The sequence below is a fragment of the Pelodiscus sinensis genome, chromosome 2 (genome assembly GCF_049634645.1).
Source record: "Pelodiscus sinensis isolate JC-2024 chromosome 2, ASM4963464v1, whole genome shotgun sequence".
Classification (NCBI taxonomy): Eukaryota; Metazoa; Chordata; order Testudines; family Trionychidae; genus Pelodiscus; species Pelodiscus sinensis.
Window position 1 is genome coordinate 42,231,657 of NC_134712.1, and position 23,634 is coordinate 42,255,290.

At 39.5% G+C, this 23,634-nt stretch overlaps 1 protein-coding gene across 7 annotated transcripts in view; it reads left to right on the plus strand.

The window, feature by feature from the left end:
• Window positions 1-23,634, plus strand: part of RUNX1T1 (RUNX1 partner transcriptional co-repressor 1) — a 140,282-nt gene that overhangs the window by 64,260 nt on the left and 52,388 nt on the right. For 6 of the 7 annotated variants that reach the window (XM_075920393.1, XM_075920396.1, XM_075920398.1 and 3 more), the window contains 3 exons: window positions 11,614-11,751; window positions 18,328-18,569; window positions 20,954-21,043. In XM_075920393.1, coding sequence (XP_075776508.1) covers window positions 11,614-11,751; window positions 18,328-18,569; window positions 20,954-21,043 — 470 coding nt within the window. Of the gene's footprint in view, window positions 1-9,719; window positions 9,743-11,613; window positions 11,752-18,327; window positions 18,570-20,953; window positions 21,044-23,634 lie in introns of those variants that run through there. The other variant, XM_075920399.1, reaches the window with a different exon arrangement.

The window sequence follows — 23,634 nt, forward strand, 5'->3', positions numbered from 1 at the left end:
GTTCCCTCTAGTGGCCAAAAACTATTTTATTTACATTTGTATGGATATTAGCCAAAGTTGTGTTTAGCCTAGTGGAAATAGTGTCTCCTCTAATATTTTATAATGTAATTTAACTTTATTAATTAAATGTCAACATGTTAATTTATTTTTCATATTAGCCTAGACCAGTGGTCCCCAACCTTTCGAGGTTGTCGGGCGCCAGGGGGCGTGGCCGTTCGCCCGCCAGGCGCCAGGGGGCGGGGACACTTGCGCCCCGGGGCGGCCCCCCCCATAGCCGCATGTCCGGGGGTGGCCCCCCCCATAGCTGTATGCCCGGGGCCGGCGCTCCCCCTGCCAGCGCCGCGCGCCCGGGGCCGGCGCTCCCCCTGCCCAGCGCCGCGCGCCCGGGGCTGGCGCTCCCGCTGCCCGGTGCCAGGCCAGCCCCGAGCACCTGGCGGGCGCATGGAAATGTCCCCGCGGGCGCCATGGCGCCCGCGGGCACCGTGTTGGGAACCACGGGTCTAGACCAATAGTTAATGGTAGAAAATATTCATTATGGTGGTCAAAATTTTAAGATTGGCAAAGTACGAAAAATGCTGCTTGAAAATTTAGAGTTTGATTTAAGAATATTTACTTTTTGAATCTATCAAAATTGTAAAAACATAACATTTGAATTCTGCCAAGCCTAGATATATCACAAATCACACAGCTGAAGCTATTAGAAAATCAGAATTCATTCAGCAACAATTACCAAAGCATCTTGTATTCTAAATGAAGTAATCTCATATACCATTGAGTAGCAACGGGTAGCAAATGTTGGTAGCAAACACAGAACATGCTTATAACAGGGAAAATAGATTCAAATTAAACCGATTAAAAACAATTAACAATATTAAAGATCTGCAGAAAAATAGAGTAGATATTGTGCAAATCAGAAGGATATTAATCAAATTAGCTAAAAAGCTATTGCAATATGTCAATCCATACCTGTCAATATTAAATTGCCATGCCTTTTATAGCTTTATGTATAGTATCTGAAGGTTTTTTTTACTAATATAATTTTGTACTTATGAAATATTTTGCAATTGATGTTTTTAAAAAGTTGCTTTAGAAAAATTATAAGATTCAATTTACAATTGCATTGATGGAGAAGTGTTAAATAATGGGAAACTACATGGCAAAAGCTCAGCAACCAGAGGGAAACCTTTCAGATATAGAAATGAAAGGAAATGTGGGCAGAGAAAAAAATAATCTGATACATTTGAACTTTGAATTAGAGATGTACCAGGTACCCAGGCAGAGGGCTGTTGTAGCCCCATAGGGGTCAGGATTTGACCACTCTGAGTACGGGAGGGCCAGTAGCAGGAGCCTCCAGCTCTGTATGCGGGGGGTTGCTCCAGCCTGGCTGGAACCGTTGCTCCTGGGATCCTGTTTAATCCCCCTAAGGTTTAACTGACTAACTGGGATTTTACATCCCTAATGTGAATGCACTTAACTCTTGGTAATATGGTAAGATTTTATGTGCAGGTTACTTCTATGAAAAACAGTCTTAATGCTCTGTTTACCATGGAAATTCACCATGGTATCCTGGTTGGACTGAACTAAGCTTTTCTGAAAGTTATCTCAATTCTTCATCTCATCATCTGGAAGGATGAAGGGCTTTCCATTGTCCATGCAGAGGATTTCACACTGGATAATCTCTTGCCTATGACCTTGTTATGGGCAGGTCCCATTGCCACCAATTGTGAGGGCACATTCAACCAAAGTACATGCTTTTTTGTGGCCTTCCTGGATCATGTTTTGATCTGGAAAATCTGTAAGGCCTCTAAGTGGTCATCAGTACACATATTCATGATCCACTATGCTATCACTCAGCAGGCTGAATTCCGCAGAGCTGTGTTGCGATTAGCAAGTCCATGAACTCCTACTCACCTCCAGGTACTTGCTTGGAGTCACTTAAGTTGAATGGACACAACTGAGCATTCGAAGAGGAAAAGATATTGTTGAAGTCAAATAAAGAACCTGTTTCTGTAACTGGTTCTCTTTTAAATATGTTGCTCTTTGAGATGTGTTGTTCATGCCATCCAATATCTAATCACCCTTCCCCACGCTTGGAGTTTCTGGAAAGAAGGAACAGACGGTGGAGAAACTGGCAGCAGTCTATATGCTATCGCATGTGTGCACCATTCCAGAGGGCACCAGACCCAATCCCCCGGATACTGCTGAGGGAAAAAACTTGTGGAAGTGGTGCATGGGGCAAGTACACACTGCTAAGTTGAGTGGAAATGAGCAACTTGAAGAACATCACTTCCAGAAACAGGTAACTGTCTTTTCATAGTTGGAAACTTGTAACATAAGAGAAGTATACAAGAGGGACAGTAAGCTTGGCTGAAATCAATTTTCATTTTTAAAATATCATCAGTAGATAATATCAGTGTTTCTTTTTAATCATTTCTTAATTTGTTTTATTTAGATTTCCAGTGGAAATTATGAGCAGGGGTAAGACAATTATTTAAGAAAAGTTGACATAATTGAAGAAAGTTAAAGTTTTATAACCATTAAATACAAATTGTCAAAATATGCAATGTAAATATTTTAAAGTAAAAATCTAATAATTTCTCAAACAGCATTTTACTTACTTTGCCAAATTGTAAGTTTCTAATATTATTGGTGAAATAAGGTTTTTGTCGGTTTGTGTGTTTGGTGAAACAAGCTTTACCAACATTAACTGATAGAAATCTAATTTGTCCAAGTCTACCCATACCTGTATCTATGTCTAATGTTGACAATGCATAAAATATTTGCTTGTGAGTGTATTATCTGCAAGCAGTAGCTCTGCACCTAACAAATAAATTCAGTTGGGATTAAGATTTTTCTATTGATTTTAATGGGCATTGGATCATGCTCTAATAGTGTGAACAAATTTTACTTGTGATTTGTAGCATTAAAAAGCACTAACTCACAACAATGAGTATTTTCTTTAAATTCTGCCTGTGTGCAATCAGTTAGTCATATAGCCTCTGTTTGCCAGAAGCTGGGAATGAGCACCAGGGAATGGATCACTTGATGATTACCTGGTCTGTTCATTCACATTGGAACATCTGGCATTGACCGCTGTGAGAAGACAGGATTCTGGGCTAGATGGTCCTTTGATCTAACCCAGTATGGCCATTCTTATGTTCTTAATGGCTTCATCAGGTAAATTTCAATAATATTCTTTCGAGGTATGTTAATCAGCATTATCAGATTTGCTTAAACTTATTTCCTATAATGGCACAACATGTTTCTCTACCAATGTTTAACATTTCATTTCTATTGATTGTCAGTACAGTATTGGAAAGGGGAAAAGGAAGACTATGACTCAATTAAAATGTGTGGCTTGGCAATAGGATATTAAATTGTTCATTCTCTTGTAATTCATTCAGATTGGTAATGTTAGTCAGATGCTGATAATAGCAGTTCATTAGCTGTTCTGAAATAAATCAATTATTTCTCATGGATATGTGGTCTAGAAAAGCTGGCACCTTTGTTGGCATTCTGAGTAGAGAATACCACATCTGTGACCACAACATAAGGGATCTCAGTCTCCAGGGTTATTCTACAAATTACGTTTAAATGGGTGAAAACTACATAATTGGATACAATTGAGAATTGGAGCCTAATCCTGCAAGGTTCTGAGCATCTTAAAATACCATTGAGTGCAGTGATACTTAAGGGCATTCATTATCTTCACAGGATCATGTGCTATGTGCACATTAATTAGGCAAACTTTCAGTAAGACTTGTAGGAAGTATTACTGTATACAAAACTGTGGTACACATAATGATCTTCTTTACATTACTCTGTACATCTTTTCTTTCAGTTATCCATCAGCATGTATTTTTTCCTATTATGATAATTAATAAGCCTAAGGATCCCTGTAATACTGTACAAATGATACTTTCTGAATTGGTATCAATTTAATTTATACTGTAAGATTAATTTTATGGCTGATTTTGTTTTTCATGTACATAAATAATATATGGATTTTCTAATCTAGAATTGTTGAGAGACTAGAATGCTAGTTAATTTTGAGGAAATATTACTATTGGTTCAGTGTTAACTCTTCTAAACCGAGCATAGTTGTGCATTATGTTTTGTTTTTAACATAAAACAGAATTACTCATTATTATTTCACTTTAAACATTCAACCAGGCTTACTCATTATTTATTTTTAATATTGATTCTTCTAAATTTAATGCTGTGTATTAAAAAATCCTATTTTTAAAGATGGCTTTAGCAGATCTAGTCAGGAAATTTTATTGGGGGCAGGGAAGAAAGGAAAATAATTTGTGAACATCTTTCATAGTTTTCCAGCCGCCTCCAGTCATCACATACACACTATGTAATATATGGGGTGTGGGTGTGGGTGTGTACAAACTGCATTTATTTGTTTTTAGTGAAACTGGAGTTTTTACATATGTATCCAGTTTCTTCTATAGCTTCTTAGTACAATAAGTGAACTATCTGAGGAAAAATCCTCCATTGCTCCCCCTGCCAGGCGGGCTAAGGACCAAAAAGTAAGTGAAATACAGTGAAGTGGAGAACCTTTTCAGAGTCACAACCCCAAATGCTCCAGCGGCTGTCTTCACATAATTTGAAGCCCTGCTCCATAATTTGTGCTGCCCTGCTCCATAATTTGTAGAAGGGACTGGGGAGCAAGCACCTATATGTTGGCTATTGGAGGTTGGGGGTAGGGTTGAAGATTCCACTCCTCTTCTTCCATAAGTCTCTTTACTCCATGCAGTTCTGGTGTGTTGGCTTCTCAGAGGAAAAAAAGACTCAGGAAATATAGTGGAGAATTAGGCTAAATCACATTTAGAGTACAGAGTTTGAAGAACAAGTTGCATACTCTTATATTTATAAGGAATTTTTATAAGGCTTAATTGCCAACATCTCTGTTTAAATGAACATGTATTATCATCACTTCCAATACAGTCCAACTCCTATGCAGTCATCCTTCATAAAAGAATTTGTGGATTTTGGTTTTAAAAAGTTTAATAAGAACTAAATCTGTTGTCTCATTTTGACCCTTATTTTTCTTTCAGATCTCCTTAATTCCCACTGAAAAATGTAGTAGAATATGTTGTTGATGGTTAATCTAGGTTTAGACTACACCCTCCTCAGCCCATTGTTTTGGACTTTTAACAGCAAAAACCAAAAGGCAAAGGAAGAGAAAGATATATCTAGAAATATCTGACAAAATTGTGGGATCAGTATGTACAGTCCAAATGAGACTAAAAATGCCTTAGCAAAACAACACTTAAATGAAATATTAAACAAACACTTCTCTAAATAAAATCATATGCTAAGCATGTTTATTTTGGGAGTTTGCATTCAAATTATATGTACTTAGCCAGAGCAAAGTCATCTACACTCTAGATTTAGAACAACTGGATCATTTTACCTTAGATGCAACCCATAACACTGGATACTGTTCTTTTCAAATTTGGGGGTGGGGCAGTAATACACCTCCTTAAGGATATTAAACTCATACCTGTTTGAAGCAGACACTAGTCCCAGAATTCAAATTAAATGTGCTGTCTACCTGCATCGTTGGTTGTCATGGAAATGAGTGACAGTCTAGCTTTCCAAAGCACATGCTGGCATTTTGCCTGGCATATATAATCCACATCCCCTTTAGATCTGAGTTAGGGGATAACATCACAAACACCCTTGTAAATTCATGTGACAGAGTGTTTGGATACATTATTTTCATTGCCTTGTTTTAGATGTGCTAAAGAAATAGTCTGATAACTTGGTGTCTGTGAAAATTTCAGGACAATCTCAGAAGTAGTGTTTATATGCAGAAGATGAAAGAACTGGGCAGAACTAGATAAAATGGATGGACTTCCATTTATTTCCAAGAATAGCTGATGATGTGGAGAAAATGATTAAAGACTCAACTATTTGAGTTGGAAATGAATGAGATAAAGTTGTCACAAAGCGATTGTATTGCACTACAGAAAAACAGTTATATTTGTGGGTGTTTAAGAGCTTCATACACAACACACTGAAGATGCCATCAATTGTTATGTCATCTTGCAAGCAATCTTTCTTCACTGTTGTCTTGTGTGCATACCTGTTCCTCAGATATATACCTATTAGGACTACTTAACTGTTCTTCAGATGAAAGAGAGTTCCTGAAAGTTTGATTTACTTTTAATACTACTAGCTTGAAATCCTTACTGAGAGGTTTCTTCTCATCACAGAATTCTAATGGGATTCCATTTCCTTCACTTCTAGAACAGTATTTTGAATCCTTTTGAGACTGATTCAGAAAATTATGGATATATGATTAGTGCTGTAGCTTGAGTGAGCAAGGTGAGGGTTTCAGGACATTTGTTTACAGCACAAAGACCTCCATGATCATCAGAATCCCTTTAGGCAGCCTCAGTAAAAATGAATGGGAATGAAGACTGGACTGTGCTTGCTTTCTCTATTTCAAACAGGTTTGAGGCATGTTGACAGTGCTTTATGGAGGGACAACCTGCAGTGCTGCAGGCTGTGCATTATGTTCTGTGGCTGCACAGAGAGATTTCCAATAGTTCCCCAAAATAGTGAATGTTGGGAAGGGGAAAATGGCCTTCTTGTATTACACACTTGTTTCCTTTAACACTAGAGCAGATTTCTCTCTCTCTAGAACAGCTGCCTTCATGTAGGTCTTAGGGACTGACATCAAACATTCTTTCCTCTTCTTTTATTGTAGTGTTGTTGATAAGGGGTAGGTCTGGAAGATCCAAGTCCTGGGTTCTCTTCTCAATACTAACACTGCTTCCTTATGTCTGACCTCAGGCAAATCAAACTGTTTCCTGTGTCTCTTAGCTTACCTGTCTATAATTAAGATAGGGAGAAGGAGACTTACCCATCTTTGTAAAGAGAGAGATGTCTGAGTGAAAAGTGCTATATATCTGCTAACCAATTACTTTTCACTAGACTTATTTGAGTTTTCATTTCATTACTGTTATGATTCAGTCCCTTGTTTTGTTTGTCACTAATGTGCTATCCAGTATCAAAATCATTGCAATAGCATATTTGGCGGTAGTATTAGTTTGGATGCTATCATGATGGTCATTAATACAAATCCTTTAGATTGATTTTAATTCAATGTGTACATCTGGATCAACTTTTTTTCTATTTTGTGACGTGTAAGATTTTGTACATTGCTTTTTGATAATTGAAAGAAAACTACACAGTAGAAATTTAAACTGTTTAATCCAGCAAACTTTAACATCGATTTTTCTATCCGTTGGCACAGGATTACTAGGTAAAATCAATACAGAGCATCTTTTAAGAATCTTCCGTGCATGAATATACATCTGGAACTGTTTGCTCTAACTAAAAGTAAAATAAATGCCACAGCATATTATACTATACGTTTTTTCATTTTAAAAAGGAAATTAAAAACATACCATTTCTAGAAATGCTTGACATTGAATTGGCTATTGAAATGGTATCAGTAAAATATTTATATATTCCATATTTTGTTCCATACATCAACCTTCCTTGATGCATTAGATTTGGAAGGCTGCCATTTATACAGAAATGTTGCCATATATGAAAGACCACCTTGTTTTAGAAATGAACTAAATCATTTAGGTTCAGGAAGTGAAGTACATCTATTTGAATACATGCACATCTATTCCCCCCTCACCCCTTCTCTCTCATGCACATGTTTTGTTTTTATTCAGGGATTTTTCTTTGTGTTTTTCCCCATATTTATTTTATAAGTATAGTTACACTTATCGTAAATAATAGCATTCATTTAACAACTAAAAAGCGTGGTAAAATAGGTCACAACATAAAAATTGAATCTATGACAATAACAGTATAGTTACTTGAATCAAAAAAATCCACCAAAGAAACATCATAATTTAAAGTTGGTTTTACAGTATTCTTTAATATAAAATGGAGCAAAAAGTTTCTATGGTTAAATCACAGCTCTTAGCTCTTTGCTGTAAAAGAAATTCAAGGATGTATATTTCAAAATGTTTTTTTAATATAATCCAAAACAAATGCACTAAGATCTCTGCATACTTGAAACATACTTTCTGAGTTTATTCTAAATCTGTCACTGCACCAGAGGTTTGTGCGTATGGATTAGGACTAGCCCATTATTTCACCATCTATCTCCATCCTGAATTGATTGCAATGAACAGTATAGAATGAATTGCAGCTGGTTTCCTTTTTCCTGTAGTTTGGGTAACCTTTAGGCTTAAGAACCATTTGGATAGGGTTGGCTAACCATTCCAGAGCTTTAGCTGCTTATTAGTATACTGGAGTAGAAATACTTACACTTGAAAGAGGCTGTTCTTGCTACCCATTCAAACTATACTCCTAAATTAGTGTGAGGTTTGGGAGATAAACGTATGTACTGTGGGACACTTTCATCATGTACCTGAAGCTATTCAAAATTCAGCTGGTGAATATTCAAATGTCACCCTACAAATGTATGAACTAAGGTTTCCAGCCATGGATTTAGTTCTCAGGCCCAACCTGCCCACGGCAGGTAAAGGGTCCCGGGCTTCCACAGCAGTCCAGGCTTCCTTAGTAGATCATACCATGACCTGGCTGCGGCTTCTGGCTTGACTGGGGGAAGTGTGTGTGTGTTTGAGGGGGGGGAAGAGGGACTTGGGGAGCTAAGGAAGAGCAGGGGTAGGGATTCAGGTGAGGAAGAGGAGGAGGATCAGTGCTGGGGCTCCTGCATGTTGTCTCTCTTTTTTGTCTTTTGAAAAGGTGGTCACCCTAACAGGAGGTGGTGCTAGGACATTTCTGGGTAACAATGATTATACTTAATACTATAAAGATGAATCTAGGTGCTTAAAGAGATAATACATTAGTGAATAAAAATCAGTTAAAAAGGAATCCTAGATCATTATATGAACAGGTTATAATATATTGAAAACCTGAAATTGGAACACAAAAACAATAAAGGAGTGCGGTGGTTCTCAAACTTTTGTGCTGGTGACCCCTTTCACATAGCAAGTCTCTGAATGTGACCCACCCTTATAAACTAAAAACACTTTTTTCTATAATATTATAAATGCTAGAAGCAAAGTGGGGTTTTGGGTAGTGGTTGACAACTTGTGACCCCCTCCCCCCCATGTAGTAACCCATCTCCCAAGGGGTCCTGACCCTCTGTTAAAAAAATACCCTGTAGTAGTGCAACTACACTAGTCATTTAAATAACAAAATATAAACCATTCTATTCTGCTTCTTATATGTGTTCATTTTCCCCCCGAGTAGGGTCTTTCCCAAAATTCAAGCCAGATTAAAAGCTACGTAGACTTGCAGGAGGGGAGACTTGTGATTGTTCATGGTAGCAGAATTGCTTTTAGTTATCAACAGCTGAACAAGAGGATGTCGATTGTGCCTGCTCAGTGTAAGCAGAAGTCTGGTAGTGGAGTTTGACTTCATCCTCTCTTTCTTCCACCCACTTCCATCTTCTCCCTGGCTGTGTCTGTACTCCCACATGCTTCAAATCTGTGTACCTGGACTGCCTTCTCTAACAGTTCAATGTGAGTGTTAGCAGAATGAAAACCAGATGGACCAGCAGTTCCCACTGTTATCTCCCAAACAGCTCTGGCAAGCTTCCCTTTCTCTCTCCTTTCTTGGCATGGCAGAAATATTTGCCTTTATTTAGAAGGGCCTGTACTCACTGCTGTGCCTCAGCTGCAACATGAGTTGAAAGCTATGTATTCTCTTATTGCTGAGGTTGGTTGAGGTGAGTGTGAGATAAATTCAACTATTAAGGAAGTAATTAACATTTTGAGGTTAACTTCCAAATTTCTTTATTTTAAAGAGATGATTTGATGTACTTGATGGTTTTTATGTTTTAGCATAGCAATACAGAAAGAGATTTGTATTTAAAACATAATAGCTCACTATTATATGACTTACTACACTTCACCTGGCTGTGTAGCTGCATTAGAATTTCAGCCAGTCTTTTTGGATTACATCACTGAGATTATTGACCTGAGATCAACACCGCAGATTCCTTATTGCTGTGATTACAAAGCATTTTCCCTTCTGCTCACATGGTTCTAGCTTCTAATTCTTAGGATTTTTTTAAATTCCAAATTCTGAACACAACTAACTTAACTCTCTCTTTACAGAAACTGGTCATTTTCAAAACCTTGCAGAATATGTAGCTATCATTTCTCTGATTTCTTGGGATGCAATTTCTTTGGTATGGACTAGTATTATTTGTAACTGTCTTTTAAAAATATTTCTATTGGAAATATATGATAAGAATCTCTCTTTAATATACTTGTGTGCCTGTTATGCAATATAATGTGTGTCTATAATTTTAGGTATGTGTTTATGTATATTTTGTATCTGTTTTTATCTCATTTTCTCAAGAACAATTATTTTTGCCATTGTTTTTCTTTTGGTCTGATTAATAGAATTTGAGTGGCAATTGAGTTATAAAGTTTATAAGAAACAACACCTCAAAGTATTTTAAACATTTATTTTAAAAATTACATCTTCTTATCCTCTGTGTTTGAGAGTTTATTGCTCTGACAAGTGAGAGAACAGGACTAATAGAAACGTGAATATGACTAGAATAGGGAAATGCTTGGGGAATAACTTTGGAAATGATTATATTAGTTGCTAATGATCATTAGGAGTCCAAATGTCATCATCGTATTTACTCCAGGAGTGTCAATGGACTGCTGATGCAACTAAGGCATTCACAGTGTTGCCTTAAATAGATAAAAGGTGTATTGCTTTGTTTTGTCCATTCTTGATATGCAGTTTTAAAGGGTTGTTTTTTTTCAAATTTGTTTCTTAAATTTAGGTCTAAAAGCTGGTAAAATAGAGTTAAATCTTGTCATTTTAGTGGCAAGTATCTGATTAGGAAAACTGTCAAATCTTTTTTCCTCTTGTTTCTTTAAATTTCCCAAAATTGGAGGATGCCTGCAATTGTCCTTGGTGTTAAAGGTATAAGTTGAAACATCTGACAGTGTTTTTATATTAATAATAAACTAATATAAATACACGAGTCCCGTGTCAGTCAAAGATACCTTTTATTATATGACATCTGGTATTTATTTCTTCTTGATTTTAAAAAAGAACCCCAGGAGGTGGAATGGTAAACTTGGGTCACAGACAGGCAGTATTAACCCTAGCATCCTTTTTACTTACAAAGACAAAAGAAGAAGGCGGCAGCAGGTGTTGGAGGGAAAACCAGTCATAAAGAGAGCTTGCTGTGGCCAGAGCACTTCAGATTTTTGTTCTTCCAGAGTTATCATTAGGGAATTCATCACATTCCTGTCCCTTCATCTAATTTCTCCTTTTGGCTAATGTTAAAATTATTGCAGCCCTGATACTGTTTTTGGAATAGCTTCTGCATATGCTAGAAATAAAAACACAAGATAATATGACCCTGTTTATAAATGAGGTCCTACCATCTGTGTAATACCTTCTTAAGTGCTGTTTCAATGATGTAATCTTGGAAAAACAAGCTGGAGTACATAAGTGTGTTTATCTTCCACAGAAGATGCTGAAGATGCTTAGTTCACGGTTCAGCTTTTTATTCAGAATTGGTGTTTTTGGATAAATTAAATCATGTGTTCATGTGTTATGTTACAGATCGCACTGAGAAGCACTCCACAATGCCAGACTCACCTGTGGATGTGAAGACACAATCCAGGCTGACGCCTCCAACAATGCCACCTCCTCCCACTACCCAAGGAGCTCCAAGAACCAGTTCATTCACACCCACAACGTGTAATTAGACTTATTTTCTACCTTTGCTCTATATTCTTTTGCATGTGAAATTTTGATTCTTCATGTATGTAAGAAATCAAGTTATGTGAAGGGAACCCTATATGATATAACTAGACCAGCAATTCATTATACTGCAATAAAGTCATTAAGCAAAACTAAGAATGCTACAGATTAGTACACATTAATCTGTGAAATCAGTCAGTTCATCCTAATTCAGTTGTGGATTGGGTGCACAGAGAAAGAATAGCCAGTGCTAACTTCCCTTGCATTTTTGCTCTAACGATATCATTCCTGATAAAAGGAGTATGGAGACCTTCTTCTGGGCTTTACTGTTGTGCTGGTAATGAGATCACATTGCCTTTTAAATAAATACAGTGGTATTAATTCAGTGATGAGCAACCTGTGCCCCATGGGCCATACACAGCTTAATAAGCAAATAAGCTGCTGGTGGGCCACCAGACAGATTGTTTATTTTATGTCTGCAATATGACTACCTGCAGCTCCCATTGGTCATGATTTCCCATTCCCAGCCAATAGGAGCAGTGGGGAGCAGCAGCCAGACATTCGTTTTAGGGGATTCCTTTGTTTTCTTCAAGTTCTTTATATCAATCTTACCTCTAACTTTAAAGTTTTTTTAATCTGCAAGAGATTTGACACGTGCCCATAGCAGTGCCAAGTTACAGCACAAATGAGACTGTGAATGTCCACAACCCAAGAATATCAGGTTGATAATTTCAGAACATGAAACACTTATGATTTCACTTTTTTGTCAGACTTTTGCCAACCTGCAACTTACATTTATTTGATGCATTTATTTATTGCATATTTCTTTTTTTGTTGTTGTTTGTTTAGTTATTTGTTGAAAGTGCCATCCTTAGTTGCTATCTTGTGTGTGTGTGTGTGCGCGCACCTGGTTTTGCAGATGGAAAATTTACACAGAAAGATAAACCCTTGTCTACTGCTTCCTTTTCCCTGTGGACATATTCTCAAACTTTTCAGACAGTCCTGGTCTACTGCCTCCCCTGAACACAATATTTGCCTACCTCTCCTGCCCTTTCTCTAGATTCTGTACTCCCTGCTCCTCTGGGCTTTCAAAGTCATACTACTTGGTCCACTGCTCCTTGTCCTCTTCTATTTGGACTCAACAGAGAGCCCAGAGTAGTGAGTGAGGAGGCTGAGGACATCTGGACCAGTGTCCTGCTGGAGAGTGTGACACACTCCTGTCCTTTCTAAATCCTTACTTACTTTATCGTATGTACTTATATGGTTCCCATCACCATGGTATATTAGGACACATCTACACTACTTCAAAAAACCCACTCTTCCTAAAAAAAGGAGGTTTACACAGTTTTTCAAAAAAGGATTTTTTTCCTGGAAAAAATGCATTCAGACTACTTTCACTTTTGAAAGACCTGCTTTCGAAAAAGTGATCGGAAGAAGATCAAATATCTCCTTTCGAAAACCCCTGTAGTCTTGACATGCCTACAGTGTCTCACAATCTTTAATGTATTTTATATATTTTATTAGTTCAGATAGCAGCCACAACAGCTCTAAACTATGTTCCTCTTACCCAACCCATTGCTGCGCTGTTTGAGGCTTCCCTAAGCTATCTCCTTTCTGCTTTTGGCTGGCTTAGATACTTCTTCCCCTGCTTAGCATACATGTTAGAATTGTGTCATCCTGGGTAACAGTGATCAATGGCTATTAGCCAGGATGACCATGGATGATGCCCATAGTCTCTGTCAGAAGCTGGGAATGGGTGACAGGGAAATGGATCACTTGATGATTACCTGTTCTATTCATTCCTCTGAAGCACCTGCCATTGACCACTGTCAGGAGACAGGATACTGGGCTAGATGGACCCTTGGTCTGATCCAGTATGATTGTTCTTATGCCAAAGCTCTGCAGGAGCCACCCACTCTAGGAGCTGTGTTCTGTACTGACTTGATGTCCCATTACGTTTTGATTAAAAAACTAGAACTACATAAAGTGAACATGGCATACATTATGCAGATTAAGAACTGACTAACTGATGAGTCTCAAAAATAGTTGTAAACAGGGCATTGTCATTGAGTTAATGTGTTTCCAATGAAGTCCCACTGGAATCAGTCCTACACTATTTAACATTTTTATCAATGACTGGAAGAATTCATAAAATAATCACTAATAAAGTTTCCAGATGACACAAAAATTGGGGGAGTGGTAAAAAATGAAGTGAACAGATCAGTTGATAAAGCGGGCACAAGCAAGCCATGCATTTTAATATGACTAAATGTAAATGCATACATTTAGGAATAAAGAATATATGCCATACTTGCAGGATGGAGAACTGTATCCTGAGAAGCAGACACAAAAAACATTTGGGTGTTGCAGTGGATAATCAGCTAAATGAGACTTCCCAGTGTGATACTGTGGGCAAAGGAGCTAATGTGATCTTGGGATGCATAAGCAGAGCAATTTCGAGTAGGAATTAGAAAGGTTATCTTACATATATATTTGACACTTGTGTGACTGCTGCAGGAATATTGTGTCCAGTTCTGGTGCCCGCGGTTCAAGAAGGATGTTGATAAATTGGAGGGGCCTCAGAGAAGAGCCACAAGAATGATTCAGGGATTAGTAAACACTAAGAACTTGATCTATTTAGCTTTTCGGAAGGAAGATTAAGGGGTGACTTGATTACCATCTACAAATACCTACTTAGGGAACAATTATTTAATAAAGGGCTTTTCAGTTTAGCAGAGAAAGGTATAACACAGTACAATGGATGGAAGTTAGAGCCAGACAAATTTAGAATGGAAATGAAGCATACAATGGGAAGAGTAATTAACCTTTGGAACAACATATCATGGGTTGTGATGGATTCTCTGTCTCTGACCATTTTTAAATCAAGATTTGATGTTTTTCTAAATACTAGGAATTATTTGGGAAAAATTCTATGGCCTGTGTTATCCAGGTCAATCGGTGATAACAATGACCTTGGAATCTATGAATTTAGTGGTCTCAAAATGGAACTGCTGTCATAACTAATAATTGGGCAACAATCAGACTGAAGGTGCCACAGAATTATGGTGTTTGCTGAAATTTAATTAGAGTTGGCAGCACTCAAAGTAGATGAAAGAGGAGTTGTGATCAAGAAATAGGGAGGGCTATGCGTTGGATAACTTTAGCAGACCTGCTAAATCAACACAACTGCCTCAGTTGCAGCAGTGCTAATCTATGTATAGATGTAAACATGACCTAAGTAACAGAGGGTCTGGCACATTTTTATAGGACATTGCGTGTAAGGGGGGCAGTGGATAAGAAAATGTAATAATATTAGTGATATTAGTACAGGTTGGGCCTCCCTCGTCCAGCACATGACTGGTCCTGAACAAGGGAATTTGCAGATCGAGGGGAGGTCCATCCCAGCAGGGTCTGTACTGCCCCTGGCTAGGACTCCATCTGAGCCCCACTGCTGCCAGCCCAGCCATAGCTTCCCAGGCTATAGCCCCATGGCTGCTGGGGCTCTGCAGCTTCTGGGGCTGCTGGGGCTCCATGGTTACTGGGACTGAGGATCCATAGCTGGTGGGACCGTGCGGCTGATACCGGCCCCCCATTACCAACTGGCAACAGGGGCAGAACTCCCTGCTTTCTCTCCTTCCCCCCCCCCCCAACACGAGTCTCTTGGCTAAGTCACACCCCCTCTGCTGCCCTGTGGTCCGACCTCTTTATACCTGGACTCTGTGATTCTGCCAGATCATACATGTTTTCAGACCACAGAGTGCCAGTTAAGGGAGGTACAACCTGTAGTGAGTACAGTATTTCACCAATTTGTTGAGTGTTTTCATTGAGCAGCCACCTGTCATTTTGTTATCGGATACCTTCCAAATAGAATCATAGAATACTAGGACTGGAAGGGACCTTGAGAGGTTATCGAGTCAGTCCCCTGCCCTCATGGCAGGACCAAATACTGTCTAGACCATCCCTGATAGACATTTATCTAACCTACTCTTAAATATCTCCGGAGATGGAGATTCCACAACCTTCCTGGGCAATTTATTGAAGGTGATTTATTGAAGGCAATTTATTGAATAGCTGATTCTCCCCTTTTTTAAAAATTTTTGGAAGACTGTTTTATGGTCCGTCATGGGCCAAGCTTGGGACTGTTTCAATTTTTGGGTGGCTATGAGGATGAATTGATTCTGCAAAAGCCATGTCATTGTTAAGGGCTAGAATATGAGTGGTTCCTGCCCAGCAGAAGACCCAACAAATGACCCAATTCTACCATTACACTGGTTCCTACAGCATGTCTGGAACACTGTCTGTTTTACAGAGTAGGTAGAATATATGGTTCACTCTTATGTTTGAGAAACAAACTCACCAGTGACTGTGCTCTGGGGCATAGCTGTTCTGTTCTAGCATTTGTTTAGGACTGTTGCTTAAATGCTAATGTAATATGCACAAAAAGTGAGGTATCCCAGTTGGGATCCATCTGCCCTAAAATATATGGACCATCCCTTATCCCAAAACTCATCCTCTGTAGCCCTGTAATGCGGAAACCCACTCTGCATGGATTACTATAAGTAGGGCTTTATGGGGAAAATGATGTCCTTAATTTGGTACATTTCTGGAGAATAAAAATTTCAAACCTATACAGGCTAGCTAGTAACACTAAAGCAGGTGCCCCTTCTCTCATAAATATGTATGAGTTATAACCTCTTACTTTATTACTAATAACAATGTGATAATATATCTAAGGTACCCATTGCCAAAGAATCGGAACATTTTCAAAATCATTTAATATAGTCTCCACAGCATTGTGGAATAGGAAGTGCTACCATACCTGTTTTTATAGAAGGGGAATTGAGACATGAAGAGGCTAAGTCTAAGACCACATGGTAAGTCTGACGTAGAGCCAGGAAAGAAAATTCATATCTACAGGCAGTCCCCGGGTTACGTACAAGATAGGGACTGTAGGTTTGTTCTTAAGTTGAATCTGTATGTAAGTCAGAACTGGCGTCAGCCGCTGCTGAAACTGATCAGTTTCAACCGCAGCTGAATCTGGAGCCAGTTCTGATTTACATACAGATTCAACTTAAGAAACCCAGGCGTCCCCAAGTCAGCTGCTGCTGAAACTGATCAGCAGCTGATTCCAGGAAGCCTGGGGCAGAGAAACTCTGCCTCAGGCTTCCTGTAGTCAGCCGCTGGTCAGTTTCAGCAGCGGCTGACTTGGGGACGCCTGGGGCAGAGCAGCTGGAGTGCTGCTGGGTTGCTCCAGTAGCACGGCTCCTCGGCGCTACTGGAGCAACCCAGCAGGCCCCAGGCATCCTGATTCAGCCGCCGCTGAAACTGACCAGCAGCAGCTGAATCAGGACGCCTGGGGCAGAGCAGCTGGGGTGCTGCTGGGTTGGTCCGGAGCGGCGCTGCGGGACCAACCCAGCAGCCCCCAGCTGCTCTACCCCAGGGGTAGGCAAGAAAAGCCTGGTCTGCTGGGGGGGGGGGCACTAGCTGCACCCCCCCCCAGCAGACCAGGGAGACGGGGGTGGGGGGACCGCCCAAGTCCTCCGCGGCTTTGCTCCCCATCTCCCTGGTCTGCAGGGAGACGGGGAGCAAAACCTTGGAGAACGCCCGCAGCGGGACAGCCCAGGCGCGCCGCGGCTGTCCCACTGCGGGCATGCTCCGAGGCTTTGCTCCCCATCTCTGTGGTCTGCTGGTCGGGAGACGGGGAACAAAGCCGCGGAGCACGCCCGCAGGGGGACAGCTCAAGCGCGCCTGGGCTGTCCCTCTGCGGGCATGCTCCAAGGCTTTGCTCCCCGTCTCCCTGCAGACCAGGGAGACGGGGAGCAGCTTTTCTCGCCCCGGAGGATGGGGGCGGCGGACCGCGACGCATCTGGGCGTCCCGCCGCTCCCGTCCTCCGGGGCGAGAAAAGCCCCGTTCGTAACTGCGGATCCGACATTAGTCGGATCCAAGTAACTCGGGGACTGCCTGTATTCCCAGGGCCCAGTCCAGAGATTTAGCTACAAGTTTTCAATCTTACTGATAAAATCACATGTTGTACCCATTGCACCTTTTTACACAAATCTATCTTCCTATAAGTTAGTGGCTATAAAATATGTATGAAAGAAAATAGCCTTCTAATTGGGTGGCATAAGGTTAAAACTTGAAAGTCTGTTTTTATAAACACAGCTGTTGGTTGTGTGTACAAAACATGATTAAAAATATTCAGAGGTAAATTTAGCTTCTGCTAAAATGTGTGCTCTCTTTCCAAAGCAGTTCATTTAAAAAAAAAAATGCTACACTCATATAAGCCTATGATAAAAGCCTAACCTCCAAATAATGCTTTTTCTGGATGAAAACATTATAGGTGTCTGGCATTTGTGCATGTAGAAGTTAGTGCTGTCTCAGTTTTATACATCATTTATTACCAGCCTCTGTGCAAGATACATGAACTGCAGGTCGAAGAGCTAATTATTTTTAATTATATAAATGAAGTCAAATATCACATACTTCATTTTTTCATTTAAACAATCAATTTTGAAGTGAAGCACTGAAAACTCTAAGCTTATATTTTTTTCTTTCAACTTTTTTCTAACCAGTAACCAATGGTACTAGCCATTCACCAACAGCATTAAATGGAGCTCCATCTCCACCCAATGGCTTTAGCAATGGGCCGTCATCTTCTTCTTCATCCTCTCTGGCTAATCAGCAGTTACCACCAGCTTGTGGAGCAAGGCAGCTCAGCAAACTGAAGAGATTTCTTACAACCTTACAGCAGTTTGGCAATGACATTTCACCAGAGATTGGGGAGAGAGTACGTACCCTTGTGCTGGGACTTGTGGTAAGCAAATAACCGTGATTGTCTATTACCTTTTTTAAAAAAAGTTCATAGCAGGTGTTAACATTTATTCAGAAGATTTATTAATTGTCTAATAAACAGTTGATGCATTCCTGGGCCGTGGTTATTCCGGGAGTACAGAGCTTGGAACAGTGAGACCCTGCTTTCTGTCTTTAAAGCTAATAGAAGTAATTCCACTAGCTGCCATTAAGTACAGTAGTAGGTTGTTTCAGCTCAGGTCTTCATTAGAAACTTGCCAGAATAGTAATGGAAGTTAAATAAATCAATAAATAAAAACTTGTCTCTATTGGCAAAAAAAAACCCCAAACCTTGTGTAGAGTGATTGTATCTGCATAGAAGTACTTTTGACAGTATAGCATATTTTACATGGGAATCTGTATAAGCTATATAATAAAACCTTGATTTTATGAACCCCAATCATATAAATAGCCAGTTATGCAAACCATTCTTTCCAATTATGAAAAAAATTGCATAACAAAAGTGATGCTGATGAAGAAAAAAGTCAAGCATGTACTCAGTGCATTTGAAATGGCTTTGTTATCTGAAAGAAACGAAGAGGAGAAGAAGGCAATATATTTTACCATAGTGTCATTTATGTACCATATCTACAGTAATTTTGAGATGGTTTATTTTATTTTGATTTTTATGAACTCCTCAATACCCAATTAGATTATAAAATAGGGATTCCATCATGCTAGCAGAAACAAAAATAAGCTGAATATACATTAGGAGGATTTGTTGGGATTGTTATATCAACAAAGCTTTTCTAGTGTAGACCCAGCAATAGTCACTGAGACCAGCTGCAGAGAGATTTAACATGCTAAGCCAGTATATTGCAGTTGTATATCACATTACTTATAATGCTATTTGCATGGAATTCCTCATATATAGAAATAATACCTCTGTACAATGCTGTTTATCTGTAAATCTCAAATAACTTCCCCAATTTACAGACAGAGAAGCTAAAATGTAGAGACATTAAATGACTTGCCTATAATCACTTGCCATTGAGCGACAGTACTAAAAATTGATCCCAGGTTTCTTCTTATTGCCTCTGGATAATGTTGTCTCCTATGTACATCTATGAATCTCATTCAGCAAGTGATTGGATATATTAGAAAATAAAATTTGTGGCCTGATTTCCAAGTGTTGCCGCTTGAGTTGCTACTGACTTCATTTGGAGCTGGGAGTGCTACAATTGCTGAATGTTTTATATAATACCAATACTTATACAATACTAATTAAATCTGTCAGTACTATGACAACGAACCAACAACTATGAAAAAATACACTTTAGACAGTGTAATTTATATGTTGTTATGTTCCCATGATTTGCAAGGAGCCCTACTGTACATCTGGTTGCATAACATGCAAAACTTCCTTTGACTTCAGTGGAAATGTAGAATTGGACATTTGCTGTGAGCCAGGGAAACTATCTTTCATGGGCCAAGGTAGTTGGCAACAATAGTGCAGTCAAAGTCATTAAAATGTAATGAACTTCTAGTGAATTTGTGCATGAAGGTTCCACTTCTCCATCCTTAGTAACTACACCTTCAGTTTTAGGCTTACTCATGTAGTTCTGCTTTGAAAAATGGCTGGTTTTGTGAGGTTCCATGTTACTGTTTCTCAATAATATCCTTATCAGATGGATAAGTAGGACTGCTTTCTAACTTGCTAAACTCCACCTGGGCCTCGGGAATCTAGCAGGGACATTTCTTTCTTAAACCTCACTAGCAATAAGTGAGGTACTACTTATTCATTTAGACCTGTCCTGCCCATTGTCCTCAAATTACGTCCTCCATGACAACTTTGTGATTTCTCTCCACTTCCAAATACCTTACCATGGCTTTCCACAGGTTGTCTAGTATACTATATAATCTTGGATGTGATTTAGTAATTTTCAGATATATTTGTGAACAGGTGAAGAATAAGTTTCTTTAGAAAGTGTTAGTATGGTTGTGTTACTTCCCAATCCTCTATCAAGAATTAATACAGTGGGCACCATTATAAATTTAACAGTTGTATTTGTGCTCTTATGGTACCTCCTATTCTATGTGGATTAGGTTGTTTATCACCATATAAGAAATGGTTGGCACTCTGAATGCTCAAGCCTTTGCATCAAGTCATGAACAACTAATGTCTGAGAATTCAGTGCTGCTCTTTATAGATGGTTTGCAAAATGATTCACCCCTCTCCAGTGAAACTACGTTCAAATGTAGTTACATCTAATATTATTTGATGAGTAAATTTACTTTCTCTGTAACACGCATAACAGGAACAGGGTACTAAGCAAGATTTTTATACAGAATGTTTTAGCTAATATTTTTGTTTATGTCACCAAGACAGAATTTTTTTTCTTTCTACAGAATTCTACTTTGACAATTGAAGAATTTCATTCCAAACTGCAAGAAGCTACTAACTTCCCATTGCGACCTTTTGTCATCCCATTTTTGAAGGTATTGCACAGTTCATTGATCTGGAAATTATTTCAAACCATATAGTTGCTAGGTCACAGATGTATGTTACAGTTTTTCTTTTTTAAAAGAGTCAAGAAAATGAATCTAACACATAAAGGATCCTTTCCATAGTTGAACAATGGATGAAACTCCATTAGAGCAAATAGTTCCTTTCTGACCATTTCTAACTACTAACAGAAGTTATTAGTTCCCTAATTTTGTACACGCTATGTAGTTTATTTTTTAAAATTTTTATATTAAAGGTGACTGTACTGAGAGGCTTTTTATAAGCTAAATCCTGGAACCTATTTGTGCACTCAGTAATGCTGATATAAATTCAGAAGGCTCAATTTGTCTATGTCCAATTTTCACAAAATTAGGGTTAGTGTGTTGGTTTACTTTTTCATGGCATGTAACATACTCTCCCTGCATGACAAGAATATGACACACAAGATTGCTGACAAGCATCTGATCTTTATTTTCTGGTCCTGACATGACTTGGGTCATGGACACAAAAGCTTTTATTTATCTCTGTCAAAAGCAGGGGACAGTATCCATTGTCTCCAGTTGGACTTATATATCTTGCCATTTAAGGTGGGAAAAAACAAACATAACCCAAATTGCAAATATAAAACTGTGTGTGAGGAGATCAGGGTAGAAAACCTGCTCCGTTTACAAGGCAAGAAGAAGGGTATGGCTACACTGTCCTTTTTTTTTTTTTTTCAGAAGAGGTATGCAAATAGTGTTCGCTTTTGCATACCTTCGTCCATTTTTTTTCCCTGGGAGAGGCTTTTCCACCATTTGGAACCTGTTTTACAAGGAAGAAGGGGGCTTTCGAAAGAGAGGTTTTTTCAACATTTGGCCAAATGGCGGAAAACTTCTTCCAGGAAAAAAACGGAAGAAGGTATGCAAATGTGAGCACTATTTGCATACCTTTTCCGAAAAAAAAGACAGTGTAGCCATACCTGAATATTCTACCTTTCATTGATTGTCTATCAGTAACTGTTGCCTCTGAACTTCAGTGGATACCTGATCCTATCATCTTGTGTTCTCAGAGCATTTCCTTTTTTCATTGCTCTATTCGCCACTGAAATCTGAGGTGTTTGTTGCACCTGTTGTTTTTCATTTTCAGTGACTGCATGGGCTTGAGTTATGTTTTTGTCAGTGCATGATCATTGTCACTAACCGTCTGCAAAAAAGCAGAGCCATGTCCTCTTTGGTTTTGTTTACATTAGGGGTCTCAAACTCAATTTACTTTAAGGCGAGTGCCAGTCCTCGAATTCTCCTAGCAAAGCAGCAGGTACTCAGGGGGGCAGAGGGTCTCTTCACATTCCCACCCACACATCTCCCAGCCCCTCTTGCTGGCTTGTGCATCCCCTCCTCCCCCCATGTCCACCAGCCCTGCCTGCCACTCCCAGTTGATTTAAAACCTTCCAGGGCCCCCAGCACCTCTACTTGCAGTGCAGCAGCGCTTCAGTGGCTTCTTGAAACTGCTGGCATGTCCATGCAACTGCTGGCATGTCCCTGTGGCTCAGGAGAGATGTATGCAGAGCCATCGCATCTGTAGGGCTGTTTCTAGACTGCATCCCTTTTTTGTAAAAGGGATACAAATTAGACATATTGCAATTGCAAATAAAGCGGGGATTTAAATCTCCCCCGCTTCCTTAGCATAAAAATGGCTGCTGCTTTTTTCCGGCTCGGAGCTTTGACGGAAAAAAGCGCCAGTCTAGACACGGATCTTTCGGAAAATAAAGCCTTTTCCGAAAGATCCCTTATCCCTCTTAAAATGAGGGATAAGGGATCTTTCGGAAAAGGCTTTATTTTCCGAAAGATCTGCATCTAGACTGGCGCTTTTTTCCGGCAAAGCTCCGAGCCGGAAAAAAGTGGCAGCCATTTTTAAGCTAATGAAGCGGGGGAGATTTAAATCCCGACTTCATATGCAATTGCAATATGTCTAATTTGCATCCCTTTTACAAAAAAGGGATGCAGTCTAGACACAGCCTAGGTGTAAACTGTGAAACTATTAACTCATTTTAAGAAACTGGCTAGATATCAGTGATGCCAACTCTCCTGATTTGGATTTGCTAACATCCATGCACTGGAATCTCACTCCCTCCCCTCACCTCACTAACATCTGCCTCCTTATACTGGGACCCCCACTGCTGCCTGGAGTAACCAAAAGTGAAATCAACCTGCCCTGCCCTGATGGCTGCAGAAGTGCATCAGCTCAGACAGCTCCTTGGCCAGTTCATTTCGCATCATGGTGGAGGCAGCCAAGTGGTGCCTTCTGCAAGCTGGGACTACGTGGGCACTGGGACCTGGGTGCTGCTAGGAGCCGTGTGTAAGGATGAGTCCTTGTGTGCTGTTCCCTCACCTGGGCTGGGAGTTTGAAACCCCTGCTTTACATGACTTCTGCTTCTCTTGGATAGCTCTGTCATGTGACCTTGGTGCAAACAGCATAGAAGTTATCTTGGTATGATGAGAACTTCTTTCCTTTTATAACCGAATATTCTCTTTCACTTGAAATTATGGCAATGCTTTAGCATACTTGTTAGTGTTGTGTTGTGTTTTAATTTCTTTTGTAACTACTT